The sequence below is a fragment of the Motacilla alba genome, chromosome 1, assembly GCF_015832195.1.
Source record: "Motacilla alba alba isolate MOTALB_02 chromosome 1, Motacilla_alba_V1.0_pri, whole genome shotgun sequence".
NCBI classification, from domain to species: Eukaryota; Metazoa; Chordata; class Aves; order Passeriformes; family Motacillidae; genus Motacilla; species Motacilla alba.
The window spans coordinates 46,123,190-46,140,434 of NC_052016.1; the positions used below are offsets into that span (position 1 = coordinate 46,123,190).

Here is a 17,245-nt window from a genome sequence, read left to right on the forward strand (position 1 = left end):
AATGATGGTGTGATCTTTCTGCAGAAAACACTGTCTTTTCCCTGCACTTGGCAAGTTCTTTTTATTTAAAAAGAAAAAATAAAGTACTGACTAGCACTGCATACTCTTGAATATTTATTAAATTATATTTTAGTGGCAGAGAACATGCTCTTAAAAAGCTTTTATAGCTGTGTTTCAATCTACTAGAGTGTTTTAGGATATATGCAATGATAGAATCTGTTCAAACTGCTATCATGTTTTAGTAGTTACCTCCCAAGATTAAAATTTCATCATAAGCACAGACCTCAATACAATGGAAATTTTTATCTCAGCTAGAAATACTGTAACATAAAATTAATAGAATTTGAAAAAAGGGGTTTTTTTGCATGGTTTGGTATATAATACAAAGAATGATGCAATTGAAAATTAGTGTAATTTTGCAGACATCTGGGCAAGTGAGTCTCAAAATTGTCTGCTTTTATCACTACAGTATCAGAATTTTTCAGGTAACTATTTTGGGAATGGGAGGAAAATGGCTTTCTTTGTTTTAAGTTGCTATTAACCCTAATTGTTTTTGCATTACAGTAATACAAATGATTAGAAATATGTACTTGCACATCAATTCTGATCACTGAGATACAAGAGTTTTGGAAAATTATAACAATATGCTTAAAAATTATTTTTTAAGCTTGAAGAATTCATTTATTGTTACAAAAGCATGTTATTGTACAATTTTTCAGAGAGTGCATTTTAAAAATCTAATAATTTTTTATAATAATCTCCAAAGTGTTACCATTAAATCAGTGGCAAAACTATCCTTGCTGTAAAAATGCAGAATCAAAGGTTCCTGTGCTATTTTTTGTTTAAGTATTTATTCTAAATTCTAGTCACTTGAACATAGTTGTTTAAGATACTATTAGATCAAAATTGACTAATTATCCAACCAACCACTAATAATAGTTTTTTTCTCTCCTCTTGCACTTTCACATTTTATTTCCTTTATTTGTGTGGCTGAATTCATTCTGGTTCCTAGACATGGTCAAAGAGTGCTTGCATAGCTTTTCCCACTGGAAAAAGGAATGGTAGCCTTTAGCAAAGGATAGGTAACAAACACTTAAGGAGTACTGGCATCTTCAGTACCGGAGGTGAGTTTGTCTTTTAGCTCGTTCTGCCGCAGTTACACCAACCGAGGCAAGGTTCCTCAACCTAAGCTCCGGTGAAAGGGTTTAAATTAGGGTGGTGTAATTTACAGCTGAAGCAGACTGAGAAAGCACACTGAGAGTTTTACAGTAACCTAGGTGGAAATTGCTAAATTGCTGCAATTTGGTAATGCTGAATCTTATGCCCATGCAACTTCATGCATGAAGCAGTTTGAACAGCTAAGTAATCAAAACTGTGTAAACAAGTAAAATGAAAAATCCTTGGCTTTCCTGTGATAGTTTAAGAGTTTTAACTGGGTTTCATATGTAGATTTTTTTTTCTTTTAGATCCTTCCAAAATAAAGATTCATGGGATGTGGAATGTCAACAGAGTGCTATGCTCACTGCTGGTGGATACCACAGAAAGTGCAGTCCTGCTTTGTATGGCCAATGCAATATCACAGGTTCAAAAAGTGATAGCACTTTATCTTCTCATCCACTTCACAGAGGCCATGAAAAGAAAATAGATTATAAATGTCCATTACCATCAGTGGGGTATCCTTTGGTTCTTCCTGGGCCATTTCCTGAAGTGGGCAGAACTGGCAGCTTTCAGAGCCCTGCTTACAATGCAGAAGAAATCAAATTTTCGGTAAGTAACTATTTTCCCATAACACATATATTCTCAAAAATCCATCTGTGGACCAAATGCAGCCTTGGAGGAGCCAAAAATTAGATCACTCTTGTTGTCATTATTATTTATACAGTGCCAGCCCAGCAAAAATAGAAATAACTTATCCTAACAGATATGCTGTTTTTCTGGAGATTAAACATCCCCTACTGAGCCATACCTCTGTTCTAATAACAGTGGTGATAATTACCTGCCATTATGTGACTGTGAGAAAGATTTCTACATCTTACTGGCTTCTATACTGGGGCACTTTGCTTTGTATTGCCTATATCATAGCATTCTGCTTCAAGTGGATTTCAGTTATACCTGCAAGCTTACTGCCTTAAGTGCTGTTAGACAAATCAAGGTCCTATTTGATCTACATCTCTTTGATTGATGGATGAAATCAGAAAAATCATAGCAACTATTTTCCATATGTTAGCTATTGCATTTGAAAAGAAACAGAAATTATAAGTGCTGTGATCCTTGTTTTTCCTGAAGTGAAAGAGTAATAGGACAGCATTCTTTCTTTTTGTCTTCATAGTCTGGAGACTACCACCCTCCACGACAAGTGGGACAAATCCCACTTTACCTAGGACAACTTAAGAAAATCTTTCCATAATCATTTGGCTTTAGAGCTCCCTTTAAATTTGAGATTTATTCTCTTCCTTAGTATTTTCTCTTATTCCTTAAGCCTTCACTACAGGCCACTTAGTTTTGCACTTGACAGTTAGCACTCTCCTGACCTCAAACCACAAAACCATACCATCAGTAAGCAGTGAAACTAAGAATGTCGGTGAGGAATGAACTACCGGCCTCCCTCTGTCCAGCTGTGATACATGGATCTTTGTAACCAGGAGATTCTCAGCTGAGGGCTCTGGCTGAGAGGGAAGAGGAAAGCCTTCAGCATTTACTAGGGGGGATTGACAGGCAGTTGTACCTGTGGTTGTTGTACCCTGGTTCTGCTGTCCACTTTAGAAACAAATGCACAGCCTTTGCTATCAGAGATGTGGCTGCTGCTGAACTGTCTCCACAGTCTAGAGCCTCACTGTTGATAGGAGGAACCGTAATGATGGTGTGCTTGGGAAGCAGGGATTGCAGTGTGGCCCTTCACTGACTGTGTTCCCATCAGCTTCATCCCAGTAGTCTGAGAATGGTGAGAACCATGTAGTCCCAGGTGCTTGACTTCACTTCCATTTTTTGTTCGTATGTTTCACAGGAACTTTAAGGAAACAGCTTCTGGTTTCTTACGGCATGAGTGTTTTCCTCTTTAAACTGCTAACCATGAAAAGAGTAGTTTGGACTTTTCCAGATGAGTCTGATAAACACCAGTTCTTCTCTCTTCTGTCAGAAGTGTCAGACAAAGACACCAAATCACAAAGCTTCTGTTTCCAGACAGCCTGGGAAAAATGTCCCTTCTGAGACACATCTGCAAGCTGCAGGGAAACTATTTCCCAGCTGGCACTCAGGCCAGGGTCAATTGCCAAGACTTTCCAGCTAGTGTGTGGGCAAACACATAACAAAACTATTAAGCAAGAGATACTTCTCATGCAGAGTCTAGGTCCAAATCAGTGGCATTGAAGCAGGTACAAGTTCAGGCCACTGAAATTAAATCATCACTCAGGCTGACTTTGGATACCACAGTTTGAGTGCAGAAATCATTTAATAGTCTGTTACTCCAGAGTTCTGTGTTCAAATGCAAAGCTGTTCCATTGAGGAGAAAGAGGGGGGAAAATACACAATATGTTAGAGTTCGTTGACAGAGTTCTGAGGTCTTAGGGGTATAGAACACAGAGACAAGACCCATGTGAAATCTCCAGTACGTTCAAAACTTCAGAAAAATCTTATAAGGCACTAGTTTTCTGAAGAATATTTGTAGTACAAACTGCAAATATCAAATTTCCAGGTGATGTCCTGATACCTACCAAAATAACTCTTGGTATTGAGAGAAGAGAGAAAATAATCTATAGGGCTTTAGACAGTGACTTAGATCTCTCCTCCTGGTAAAGAATCTTCCAAGATTAGTAAACATCCAACTGCAACTTCTGCCCTTTCACATTCTTACTTCAAGGTGACATGTATAGAAAGAGTCATTCTTGCCTTAGAATAAACTAGAAAGTTCAGCTGGGATTCACTGGAAATTCCCATAACTCCAAAAATTCTTGTTTCAAGGGTTTCCAAATCTGGGGAAATACTTTTTCCTCTAAACAGTACTTTAGGCTGTGCTCTCTTTCTGAAATGAACAACTTCAAAAAATGATTGGCTGATCTTTTAGTCAAAAATCAACCAATAGTTTCTCATGTTTCTCTTCAGATGATAGACAATTGTTTGTTCTGGCTTTAAGGCTTGGAAATACAAGACTTAAGCTGTAATAATTAAAATTTAAATTAGGCATTAGGAAATTTTCTAACATTAGTATGGGAACTTGCTTAAGAAATAGACTGCAATGGAAAGTTGTGGAAATTCTACCACTGGACATCATTAGGAATTATTTTGACAGTCTTGACCCTACCCTGAGGCATGCTATAGTCCATGCCTCTCACTTCTAGGTATTACTATTTCCTAACTATGTAGGTTCTCTTAAAATCTTCCTATGTCACTCAGCAATTTTCTAGGCATCTCAAATTTAATTTTCATATATAAGCAGAAGCATGTTTAAGACAGCACCTGCTGCCTAAGATGTATTGCTGTGTAGGGTTAGAGGAAACTGCTCCCAAAACATCCCAAATTTAGTCACTATGAGACTGAATTTAGCCAGACCAATTTCTACTCTTTTTATTACAAGATCTTTCCTGGAAAGTAGAAGCAGCTAAACATGAGAAGACTCTAACATTGGGGTTTGGCCGCTCATGATTTGACCAGTAAATGCTAAAATATCCCACGTGTTAAAGCTTTCTTGCTGCCCTGCTGAAGGTGCATCCAAGAATGCTGGGACAACTCATGGGGCAAGTAAGAGATTACCTCTAGGCAAATTAATTAGGCACTTCTGTCTCTCTCTCTTTGAGAGAGCTAGCTTCCTGAAGGGCTCCTCCCCAGCAATCCAGAAGGAATTCTTAACCATTTAGGCTAGTTTTTGTTTAAGGAGAAGACATAGCACATATTTCATCTACAGAAATATGCATCTCTGTCAGGTGCATTCCTTCATTTCCAGCAAATGATGAGGCAAAATGATGAGGCAGAAAGGTGTTTCTCATCACTGGTATATACCAAAGAAATACAAGATCAGCTGGCACTGTAGAAATGAAAAAACAGAATCCTCCTTGCCTTATTACCCAAACAAGTTAGATGGAAAGCTTACGATGAACCCATCCCTATCCAGTTTCAGTTAGAAACCCAAAAGACATAAAAGCAGTAATATCTGAGAAAAAGAAATTCAAAACCAAGGACAATGAATCTTATCTGAGACATGGATTAAAGCACTTTCTTTGTGGTTTTTCTTCCTCAGAGGCCAAAAGTAAAGACAATAAAGAACATAATGAAAGAACAGACCAGAGGCTTGGAACGCAAAATGCTGCTACCAAGGAATGTTGCCTTTTAGACTTAGATAAAACCTTCTCTGAAAGTGCATGAAAAACAATGCATTAGGGACCTATCTAAAATCATAGTCTGTGATGTCTGACCCTCGGGTAAGGAGCTGTGGGGAGCCATGACCTGCTTATTCTAAGTGATAAACATTCTTCTCTCAGCTCTTAGGAAATTCAGAAATGTCTCATTCAGAGTTTACAGTGTATTTCAAGAAGAAACACATCAAAGCACCAGTTGAAGCAAAGGACATTTAACAGTTTGGGAAGATAGCTCGATTGTGGGGCCTGTCTGTTTCCAATGAGAAGTCAGTAATTCTAAGCATCGCTATCCTGAATCTCTGAGAATCTTTTCTAACTAGATTTAAAGTTTCTCAGACTGGCACTGTAAATCTGCAGTCCACAAGGAAAAGTCTTAACATGACATTTTTCTCTAGGTGATGACACCTATTAAATTTGTATTTCAGATTCAGATTTTCCCAGTTTCTCATGCTTCTCACTGAAAGTGTTTTATTTGCTCAGCATTGAATCAGTGATTTCATTTCTGGTATTTAGTAAGGGAAACACATGGTGATTCTTTAAGTAAATCCTCCAAATTCAATGTATTCTTCATAACACAAAAGCCTTCTTCAAATAAAATAGTACTAACAATTCTGTCACTGAATCTTGACATCAGGAGGAGATGTATTTGTGACCTAGCCCATGAAGGAATAAATGGCATGTAGCAGGAACAGTGATAATTTATGAATGGGAAATCATGCACGTGTTTATGAAGAAAATCAAAGGCAGGTGACGTCCCTCCATTTTCTTAAACTTTGGAGGATTGGTGTTCTTTCTTATTCTTGCTAGTACTAGGATTGAGAGACGGGTGTTATGGTAAAAAGTGACCCAATACTTTTAGGATTCTTATTCATACATGTCAAATTAAGTCACTTTATCTTGCCCATTATTTAAAAACATTGATTTGGAGGGATTGAGATTAGGAAGATTCTGCTTTTTCTGTGAATTTCATTTTAGGAGCCCTATACATCAGGAAGCCACTCTCACTCAAGAAAGATGGTATTAAACTCAGAATTTATTTCCAGCTATCACTCACTTGGCGTACTTTGAAAAGGGGGTTCCTATAGGAAATTTCTAAATTTCATCTCACAGTCTGCTGCAAAGGGTTTCAATGGATAGGTGCTGTAGAGCATTTTTCTAATTAATATATTTCAGCCTTAAAAGCTGCTAAAGAGCAGTTTTCAATGAATTTGAAGTCCAAATCTGTCCCTAGTTGCTGTGGAAATAGGGAATACCCCATTCTGATACAGTGGAGCCTGGAGTAAAAGCTTATGGATGTAATATAATTGGCCTTTTCCACAGTACATTTGAATATTTGAATTCCTATTTGATGTGATTACACATAAACGTCAAACATTTTTAAATTCCAGAAAAAAACCCTGAAATTCTAGATTAATAACTTAATGAGTAACGAAAACTATTTAAGATATGGTTTAACTAAGATTAAAGATGCCAATCACTTTTCCCAATATATGACAATAAAACATAGATTACCTGTCTTTTTATATTAAAGCCCCTATACTAAGTTTTTTTCCTCAGCCAAATCTTAAAAATTCATGTCATAAAATTGCATTTATCTCTAAAAAAAAAAGCGTTGAGTGTATTTAAACAGGCATAGTATCGTTAGTAAAAGAAAAATTATTTCATATTTCTTTTGATAAAGATATTCCAATGAATGCATCTTAGGTATTAGCTAGAAAATTAACAGAAATTGGTGCTTAAAAATTTAGAACTTGTTCCAGCAAAGATTCACACATGTCCTTTGCTTTATAGAACTCAGCATCCCATGACAACCATCTAAAGGCTGACTATTGGTATGGTTTCAGTCTGAGTCTACTAAATGCTCATTAAATGGAAAGAAGATTTTTCAGTGAATTACTTGCAGTGAACAAAAATTTAGTACATTTTCCAGAATGTCAAGGCTTGGAGTTAATAGTACTGAAATGAGCACAAGTTTTCTTCCTTTCCTCAGAAAGCATCATACCACAGAAGCAGAGAGCTAAAATTACAGAAGACAATCAGCAGTATCCAACATAATCATACTCTGTCATTCCAAAAAAGATTATTGTCCTCTGCCCTGGTCTACATTATACAAATAACTAACATGATAGTTGATAGATTTTGGAGGTTCTGCAGCAGCTTAATTCTGTCTAGCGGGATATTTAAATTTTTAATGGCCAAGCTACATCCTAAAGCTATGAATATCAGAGATAATCAAACATGATGTTCAGTTCATGTCATTTAGGCACATGGATGACTTAAAAAATGTATGCCTTTAAAAATGGTGCTTTCTTGAAGAGGTGTAAAGCATTATAGTGTTGTTATTAGCTGCTGTTGGTCAAGATATTGTTCACATCTAGAATTTGACAATGCAAACACGTTGTAGCACTTACTGGTTTTTCCTAACCATGATTTTCTATTCCTTGCTCAGTCTCCCCCTGAGATGTCCTTCCTTGCAACAACAGAAAAGTTCCGTCAAGAGGAAGAGAAACACGCAAGAGAATTTGAAGAACGTTTAAATTCACACCTTGAAGAGCTGCAAAGATATTCTGAAAATACTCTAAAAAAATATGCCAGGATGCAGCAAAGCAGGCATACTTAAACCAGTCACACAATTAAGAAAGGCAAACCGAGTAATCACTCATGAGTTTCTCAGAACTAAAATCTGCAACTAGCTGCTTAATGTATTTAGGCACATTGCCAATAGCATGTATTTGTAACACCAAGTTTTCAAGAAAATCATCATTCTCCTACAGATTTAAGTATATTGTAACTTGACTGTATGACAAAATAAACTTTGAACATATTCTAAAATATACAGATGGGTTTTGCACAGTTAAATTGTGTGCAGCAGAGACCCTGTTGCAGCACTGTAAATTAAGATGCTTAAAATTCTGTAATGTACAGAGGGCTAATAAGTGGAATTATTCCCTTGAAATTAGAATCAACTATGAGAAATTCTCTAGATTGTACAGAAAAATAATAAAGGCCTTTAACCATGTCTCAGCTGCTGGCATGAAAAGCTTATCTATGCTCTGGTGATTCTTGGCTGCCCTGGGCCTCTGGAAATGCTGCTCCGTGAGAAGAACATTAAAAGACCAAGCACATGTTTTGAAGCCACCCATATTTCCCCTTTTACCAGACCTATGGACTTCACTGGGGCAGAACCTGATCTCAGGCACTTTATATTTAGACTTTACAATTTTTAAAACCTTAGTTTAAAAGCAGCTATTTTGGATTGAAGCTTTGTTACCATGTTGGCTCGTTGTTTAACTGTATTGGAACAGTGAGGAAAAACTTTAACTTCAGACAACGTGATCAGTCTTAGGTAAGGCTCTAAATTCTTTACATTTTCCTACATCATAGGAAAACATTATATAACCAAGCAGAGTTATTTCAACTGCATGTGCCGAAAATCTGCATAATATTGAGATTCCTTTTATTTGCAATTCACACTGAATTCTATTGCTGTGCAAGCGAAACAGAAATTACAGACACTGTTGATGAACCACCAATTTCAGTGAATGAGATACTGAAGAACTGCTTTCCACCATATACTGTTGCCAACTTCCTGGGAAAATCTGGATAAAAATAATACCAGGCTGTCAAACTGCTCCAGTTTGTGAGTAGAAGTCTCATTAATATTCAGGACCATGGCTAAAATGTAAATTGTTTTTCGATGCTATATTTCCACTAAGACAAAATACACTACATCATACTTACACAAAATACCAAGATTTTAAATACCAGTTTGGCTCAGCTTGCAGTAAAATGAGCAATGAAGATGAGGACATCAAAGAACCTTTTACAGGAAAATTCAGGAAAATTACTAGACTCAGCTGGAGGAACAAGGACTGAATAAAAAGATGACGGAAGGACATCTGAACAAACTAAATATATACATACCCTCAGCTTAGGGGGAGGTGCAGTTTTAAAAGAATTAATGAAGAAATTCAGAAACCTCTGAAAATAAAGCTAAATTTTAAGCTGGGAAAGATCTGTATAAGCAAAAAGACAGCAAAATACTGCCTTTCAGAAGAGCAAAATAAATAGTCAGTTATCCAGAGTCTTTTGCCACTCTCAGATTCATACATACAAGATGACAGTCTGCTCCAGATCTTTAAAGAAATGTATGTGTCTGCCTCCAGTTCAGGCATGAGGACGCCACTCAAGGTATAGATCTGTGAGATGATGCAGAATGAGTGAATGAAATCATCAAAAAATGGGTACGATGGGTTTTTTCCTAAAGCTTTTTAAGATCTGGGCAAGCTACTAATTTTGGCTGATAAAATACCAGAGTTAGTTTCAGCCTGGCTTTTGTGCAATGCCGTATAATAATCTGCTTGTGAGAAGCACTGAAAACTGTGAAGTACCTGTATCTGAACAGCCTACTTGTTACTGTTACTGCCTGCTCAGAGAGCGTTGTGCCACAAATGTGCTGAGACATGATAGATCAAGGTGCCATTTTTTAAACACCTACTAACCAGAAAGGTTCTCCTTCTCTTTCTCAACCAAACAGCAAAAGTTGGTCATCTGACAACCCCAATTTAAATGAGCCCATTGCTACCATAGTATATAAACCATTGGTTTGAATACTTTAGTTACATTAAAAGGCAGTAACTCAACTGAGCAGGTGAGAGGTGTCTGAAGGAAGATAGATCTTCCTGATGTTATCATGCCAAAAAAACTTTTTAAAGAATGATGGAGACCTGAAATAATAAAGACTGAGAAATTACTCATTTATGGACAGGGGTTGGACATGGATGTATATTGTTATAACGGAAATAGTCAAAAGGGTCCAAGGCTATAAATTCCTCCAAACACCAAAAAAAATGGAAAAAAAAGTATTAATCATTGGGCTCATTTGACAGTACAAGGTGCAATCTTCAGGAGCTGCAAATTGCCCAAAAAATACAGAAAATGTCTATTCTACTTCGTGAATAGCAAGGCAATGGAAAATTTTTGTAAGCTGCTGGACTTTGATGATTTTTCAAAGCTGTACTGAAAAGCAATTTTTTGGCTCCCAGTTGAAAGACTTGTTTTAAATACAAAGAACAATGGTTCAAGCTGCCACCAGCTTTTTTTTTTTTCGGCTGAAGGAAAAACAGAGGTCAAATGCACGCAGTTGCCAACATGTTTCATCAAGATGTAATTTTAAAATAGTTGGTGGCATAAGAGCTGCCAGAGCATTGCTGTCCAAGTCACTTCCCAAAACTTTCTCAGAGGGGGCTGAAACAGCAGTTACTGAATACTAAATAGCCATTTAAAGTGGCTCACATGAAAGTTGGATATTTAGCGCATTTTCTTCCATTTCTTACGGTCTCCTTTTATGTATGGGAAATTTAGGAGTATAAGAATGGAAGAGTGTCAGAAAGGGGGTACTCTGAGCCAGTGTAGAGAGGAATGCAAACTGCAGCAGCAAAACACAGTGCCAAATGAGCCCAAAAATGAACAGTCAATCACAGGCATGGCTTTCTTGCTTTTCCGATGGGTAAGACTTAAACAACGGCCAATAAATCTGTGCTGTGGTCAGAGACAGTACAGGAAGTGCCTAACCCCCCAGTGTCACTGTTCTGGCTTTGTTGTAGTGGAACTGGTTCTAATTCCTGGTTTAACAGCGCTACAATAGTGCACAGAATCAAGCCCACCAGCACTTAATAATTCAAAGCTCAACTAAACACCATCGGCGGGAATGAGAAGGAAGCCGTCAACAGGGACTGCTGAATGCAAGAACCCCAGGTGACTTCACATCTACAATCTGTCCTGCCAGCCATCAAAGCCTGGATTACACAGCAGCTCAGGTATGTGCTGAACGCCTCTCTCTCCTGCTGCTCTCTCCTCCTGCGTCTGTCTCCCACAGACTCAACAGCTGGCAGAGTGCACTGGAGAGAAGGTCCTTGGCTTGTATCATTCCCCTCTGGCTTTACAACCTACAACAGCCAATTACGTCATTCACAATCTTCTATTTTCTCCATTTAATTCCACTCAAAATAGCTATCCACTAGATTTTACACACAAACTGCCTTGTGCTATGAAAATGTGGGGTTTTTCTCTTCACACACAGCTTCTGCTGAGAAAAAGCTAGGTTAAGCAGAGTTCATTTGAGTTGGGTAAACCAATGTGGGAACTGTGTTGTTTTTCCCTTGCTGTGGGGATCAGATCTCAAAGTTCTCTGTGTTGGAGCTACTCTTTAATCACATGGACATTCTCAAATCCATAAATAGGCTGTAATTTAATGTACTGCATCTAAGTTTCTGTTAGTGGATTGAACAATGCCCTAGACTGTGATATGCTGCATTCCTGTGTCCCTTCCTAAACCAACAGATCAATCTGTTTCTTTCACCTCTTCCACAGCTACAGGAGTGTTCAAAGCTGTACATGAACCATCTGGGCACTGGTCTGAAAAAAGAACAGTGCATCTTCTCCGGTGTGTGCATTTAAACTGAACATCAGTGAATAAGTAAATATTTTCTTGTAGATGGATTGAAACATGAGACCAGGAGCCAATCTATCAGAGCTCTTAAAATACGTGGTTCTTCCTTCAGAGCAGAGGCAGTGCCACAGGCTTCTCTCACCTGGCTTTGGGGAGCTGGGGTCACGTGTAACACAGCTGGGCATTTACCCACTGCAAGAATACTTGACACGATCGCTTTGTTTTCTTAGCACTTCACAGACATTTATAAAACACCATTCAAACCTTTATGTTTAAGTCTTTGACTCAGATTTGATTTATGCTTTGAAAAATCAGGTTTAAAAAAACTGCTTCTATAACTTGATTTATCAGAAGGCAATGGCAGGTTTTTAATGACTTCACCTGATAATGAGCACTCTTGGAAATCATAAGACGCTGCTGAAGAAGTGTCTCAGCATGAGTTTTCTGGAAAATGCTTGTAATAAATCATTCAATTTTGCCCACAAGCTACTGTATGCTGGGAAAAGGTTTGAAACCCTATTTCTAAGACATTTTTGAAGGCAACTGACAGTTGCAGCAATACATACAGTTAGAAAAACAGAGGCACAGTTACACCTTTGGCTGAGAAGCTCACAGAAGTTGACATTTGGGCAACCACCATTTATTTATTTCCCCATTATTACTCAGTGATTTTTGACAGTTTCTGTCTGCAGAGGCTTCATACCTTTTTTCCAACTCCAATTCTCATATTCAATATTAGTAAAAGGGAATTTGGTAGAAAATGTCAGAATCCAACTTTATTGTTTACTAGAGAAAAAAATACTTGTTTTTTTTAAGTTGAACTGTGAAATTAATTCCAGCTTCTACATGAGGAACTACATAAGGAACCATTCAGAAAGTGTAACACTATTTTCCTCTCAATTAGCACTCAATAAAATTGCACATTTCAGAGAATTGAAAAACACATCTTTAATTAGCTACAGGTTCATATTAATAGACATTTGTCTCTGAAATATTATTGTGACCTGAAGAATTTACAGATGACAAGAGATAAAGGAAGGACATAAGAGAAAAGCAGCAGAAATGTAACATCTCATTAGAGGAATCATCATAAATGTTATCTAACCCAACTGACCTTTTACCTCTTTAGTGTTATCAGCCAGTTCATCAGTTCATTGCTCTTATGTCACAGACTCCACTCTTGCAGAAAATGAAGGTGGGGCAAAACCACGTAGGGGCTCTGAACAATTTCAGGGAAGGCTCGCTGCAATACAAAATCATTGCCTGGGCTCATAAAAAAACCCTGCAGGTGGAAGGAACTGAAAGAAGCTACTACTCAGAGATGGGGAAGTCACATGAACTTCATTAGAGCCATCACAAAGTATTACAGAACAAGAAAGGTTAGAAATCCCTGGTTAAGAATCTATGGAAGAGGATGATGAGGAAGAATCTGTGCAAGAGGTTATCAAAAACTGCACTTCTATTCTAGACACCTGAGACAACATATACCCTACAGGACATGCATATTTAAATTACACACACTTTTGGTCACTTGCTCAGGCACAAATTTTATTCAAGCTGAACAGCTCAGTTGAAAAAGGTGCAAACTACCAGAGCTCCCCTGCAGCCATCCCTGAGTGAGGATAAAATAAAAATAGGACACGGATTTGGTGCCTAGGAGAACAGAAACAGCTGGGAGATGACAGACTAAGCAATTACCATTACAGATTCATCATTTCAGAGCTCCCCAGCTGAAGGAAGCGATTGTCAGTGCAAAGCACAGATAATTTCAGTGTCAGCACACGGCCCGCTGAGCACAGGGGTTTGCCAGCAGACTTCCCGCTGGCCGCTCCGCGGGTAAGCGCTCCTGCAGTCAGACCACGCTGGCCATGCTGTCTGTGCAGTTCCTTGTGCACATATCCCAACTATGATGCAAGCTGCGGGGGGGAACAACCTCACAGTTCATCCAAACTCTTTCTTTAGGTTTTAGTAAACTTTGTGTTTCAAAAATATCTTGATCTTCAGGGCCAGTTTTAGTCTAGACACTTCCAACAGTGGTAGCACCGCATCAGGAACCATGGCCATCCTCACACCATCAGGTATCTGCATCGTTCCCAGTGGAGCCAATTTATAGCTAGCCATAGGCTCACCCTGCTGTGGGAACATGGGCCTTAGGGCAAAGTACACTCCAAGGACCTGCATTTACTCACCTGAAGTGTTTTTTTTGGAAAGCAACTTTGGGTAGCAGTAGCATTCTGCACAGGAGCAGTACATAGGGGTGATGCAGGAAAAACAGCCCCCTCTTTCATTGGCACCTCAGTTAAGAGTCTCACTGACTTCACTGGGACTATGCCTGAGCCAAAGGACTACACATGAGGGAAAGACTCAAGGGATCTCTAACTTTGAGCATAGAAATATTTCCTGCCGTGCACCAGTGCACCATAGCATCAACGTTCTTCCTTGCCTGGCCTGCATTTAAGCAGCAGTGAAGAGTTCTCAATCTCCTTCCCCAAAATTTTCTGAAGGTTAATGCCTACTGAGTGCCTTAACATACTTACATGAAAATGGGCTGTAGTAGAATACAGGGTCATTCAGGCCTTTTGATGAGAAATTTCCTAGAATTAAACTGCCCAAGCTGTGCTCAGATGTTCCTTCCAATGAGGGGATGGGGGCATGCCACAGGACAGCAGCGCACTTCAGCAAACAGACACCAAAGTTACACTGTTACTTCTCCCTTCTTAATAAAAGAAATAATCAAGGGTTTGTATGCAGAACCACCTTTTTATTGTCACTTACACAGTTTCAAATATTGAACACTCAGATAAGCAACTGTCTGTGTTTATGTAGTTTGTTATTAGTTACTTCACCATAACCTGGCAGAATCTCCCTGTCCAGATTCTGTACGATTCCATCCAGCAGGTCCTGAAGTATTCACTTTGCATGTTGGCATCTCGCACCAAAAAGAAATTCTTTTTGAGTGAAGTATATAGTGGTTGATGAAAAAATTATTACACAATGTAGGCTCTCACAATGTCACATTTTTTTTTTGCAAAATAATTTGAAGATTCCAAGTAAGACTTCTTTTATTCAAAAAATAAATATATCCTTTCTGAATCAAAGCACTTCATATGACATTAAGTACAAAGAAGAAATGTACTTCTTTGGAAATTCTGAAATAGACATACAAGAGCTCATGGGAGCAACATTATCCGTTACAGTGATAAAAGCTGAAAGCTGATTTTTTACAAATTTATAGCAGAACACGATTTCCTTTTACAATATAGAGCTTCAAACAGCTTTAAGAAAAACACCATTTTTAAAAGTCTGAAAGGCACATAACTGGACCATAAAACGTACTGGCACATTCACTAATACGTTTTATGTTACATTCCTAAAGAGAATCTGTGGGACTCTAGCCAAGAGAAAGACTGAAAATACCAGCAAGATCCTTTGCAAAGTACTAAAAGAGTGGCAGAGAGTTCCTTTTGGCTCTTGGTAAAATTAATATCCCAAAGCTAGAGAGTCTGAAAAGCTGCATCATTCAGTTGTATTGGGACGAGTCGCTACATAGACAAACACAACAATCAGCAGTACTACGACAGCCAGTGTGGGAAGCACCACGGTGGTGATCTGTTGCCGGGCCTCCTGCATTGCCTGTTTTCTCTCCTTTTTATCTTTGGAGGTCTCTTTTTTGGGTTTTCCTCTAAGCTGCCTCATCCTCCTCTTTGGATCTTTTTTTTTTGCTGAAATGTGGGACCAAAGGGAGTGGAACAGCAGAAGATTGTCCGAGGTCTTTTGAAACAAGAGGCTGAAGAATTTATTTTCTGTTGAGTGGTTGGCTGTGCAAGAAACTGCAAAAGAAAGAAAACAATTCTTTTGAGCAAGCTCTACACATATTCCAGTCATTAGAAACATTTGCAGCTCCACTTGGTAAATCTTTCATCCAATGAACACCAATGCAGCTTCTTTCAAGGAAACAGAATAATGGAGTTCAGCTATCCACACAACACTTTCCCCATAAAAAGGAGAGCAGTTCATCATGGTGGGTATCAGTCCAAGAACCTGGAACTTGTATTGTACTCTGTTAAGCCAGAAACACAGCCCAGCACCATACATTTCATCCTCCAAGGCAGACAAGGTAATACAGCTAAAGACTTAATGAAAATAATCTGAACTAGTCTTGCATGAACACAGGGTTCCAGCTGCCCTTGGAGGAGGCAGGGAGGAGGCTCCCTGCTCAGGGGCTGTGGCTCCCACAAACCTGCAGAACAAGGAGGGGTAAGCACACACCCTGCCACTAGCATTTATCATCCACAACGGGTATTTATTGGCATAAAAGGGTACTCCAACAGGAAGAAATGGGGAGAAAGAGCTGCTTAATTTAGTACTTCTGGTTCTGCTGCCACACAACAAAGTCTAAATCATAACATGACTCAGTGCTGTCACACTTCTTGCAGCTGCCACTGACAATTGAAAAAAAGCCCAAGCGATAATGAGTGTGCTAACAAACCACTGGTGTAGACAAGAAGTCATCAATAAAGTAGAAGGTAGTTGTTCTGAAGTATCTCCTAGTCAATTTTTAAATACAGAAGTATCTACAAAGTGAGAGTAACAAAAACACAGCATGGTATGAAAGCCTCTCTGAAATTAGAGTTAGTAGGGGCTTAGTATTTTCATACCCAAAATGTTTTTGCCCCTGAGCTGCCTGGAGCTATGCAATTCCCTGACTGAACAGCAAGGGTGGATGCCAGCCATTGGTTATATTCTTCTCCACCACATCCCCCAGTTCTGCCATGGCACAACAGCTGGACACAGGCCACACATAAATAAACACAGATTTGGAGGGTAATAATTACTGGTATCAAATACTGAGTTGAAGTAAATTATGAACTCAGGTCTTTCCATTTCTGGAATATACTCAGAATAAAATGTGTGTAGAAATGAGTGGGTTACTGCAACTTCCTCTTTTCTTTCCCTCTTCTTTATATCAAAATGTAAAGATGATTTTAATGTGCTGCTGTAGGTGAGGAGCATATGTCAGCAAGCAAAGATACAAAGCTCAGTTCACCCTAGACACGATTTCCTCTTGATGTGTCATCTCTGGTTGATGCTATAACTTGTCTTATGACTACTTCTTTGAAAAACAAGAAGAGGTTTCACTGAGAGTGAGAAGCTTTCTTTTGGTGTTACCACTCAATCTCATTCGTCAGCCTGATCACAAAAGCAAAACGGAACTAAAAACACTCAAACGCTCACATACAAAACAAGAATCCTCACCTAGAGGTTATGTGAAGCTACAAAGGACTTTGCATCCTTTCTCACAGGTAACAACCTGCCTGCTGTGAATCTCATCCAGGCAATTACTTTGCATCATTTAAGGTACAATGTGGAATAACTCTGCTAAACTTGGACTGATAAAAGTGACCAGACTATCACAGCAAGCCTGTGGTACTAGAAAACCAGCAAC

At 38.6% G+C, this 17,245-nt stretch overlaps 2 protein-coding genes across 10 annotated transcripts in view; one reads left to right on the forward strand and one right to left on the reverse strand.

The window, feature by feature from the left end:
- The window catches only part of DEUP1 (deuterosome assembly protein 1), a 41,865-nt gene extending 33,521 nt beyond the window's left edge, over positions 1-8,344 (forward strand). For 5 of the 6 annotated variants that reach the window (XM_038158458.1, XM_038158468.1, XM_038158477.1 and 2 more), the window contains 2 exons: positions 1,467-1,767; positions 7,798-8,344. In XM_038158458.1, the coding sequence (XP_038014386.1) occupies positions 1,467-1,767; positions 7,798-7,968 (472 nt within the window). In that variant the 3' untranslated portion in view covers positions 7,969-8,344. The remainder of the gene's footprint in view (positions 1-1,466; positions 1,768-7,797) is intronic. The other variant, XM_038158479.1, reaches the window with a different exon arrangement.
- Positions 8,345-12,727: 4,383 nt separating this feature from the next.
- Positions 12,728-17,245, reverse strand: part of SMCO4 (single-pass membrane protein with coiled-coil domains 4) — a 30,530-nt gene continuing 26,012 nt past the window's right edge. For all 4 annotated transcript variants that reach the window (XM_038142510.1, XM_038142489.1, XM_038142499.1 and 1 more), the window contains one exon: positions 12,728-15,629. In XM_038142510.1, coding sequence (XP_037998438.1) covers positions 15,316-15,495 — 180 coding nt within the window. In that variant the 5' untranslated portion in view covers positions 15,496-15,629 and the 3' untranslated portion in view covers positions 12,728-15,315. The remainder of the gene's footprint in view (positions 15,630-17,245) is intronic.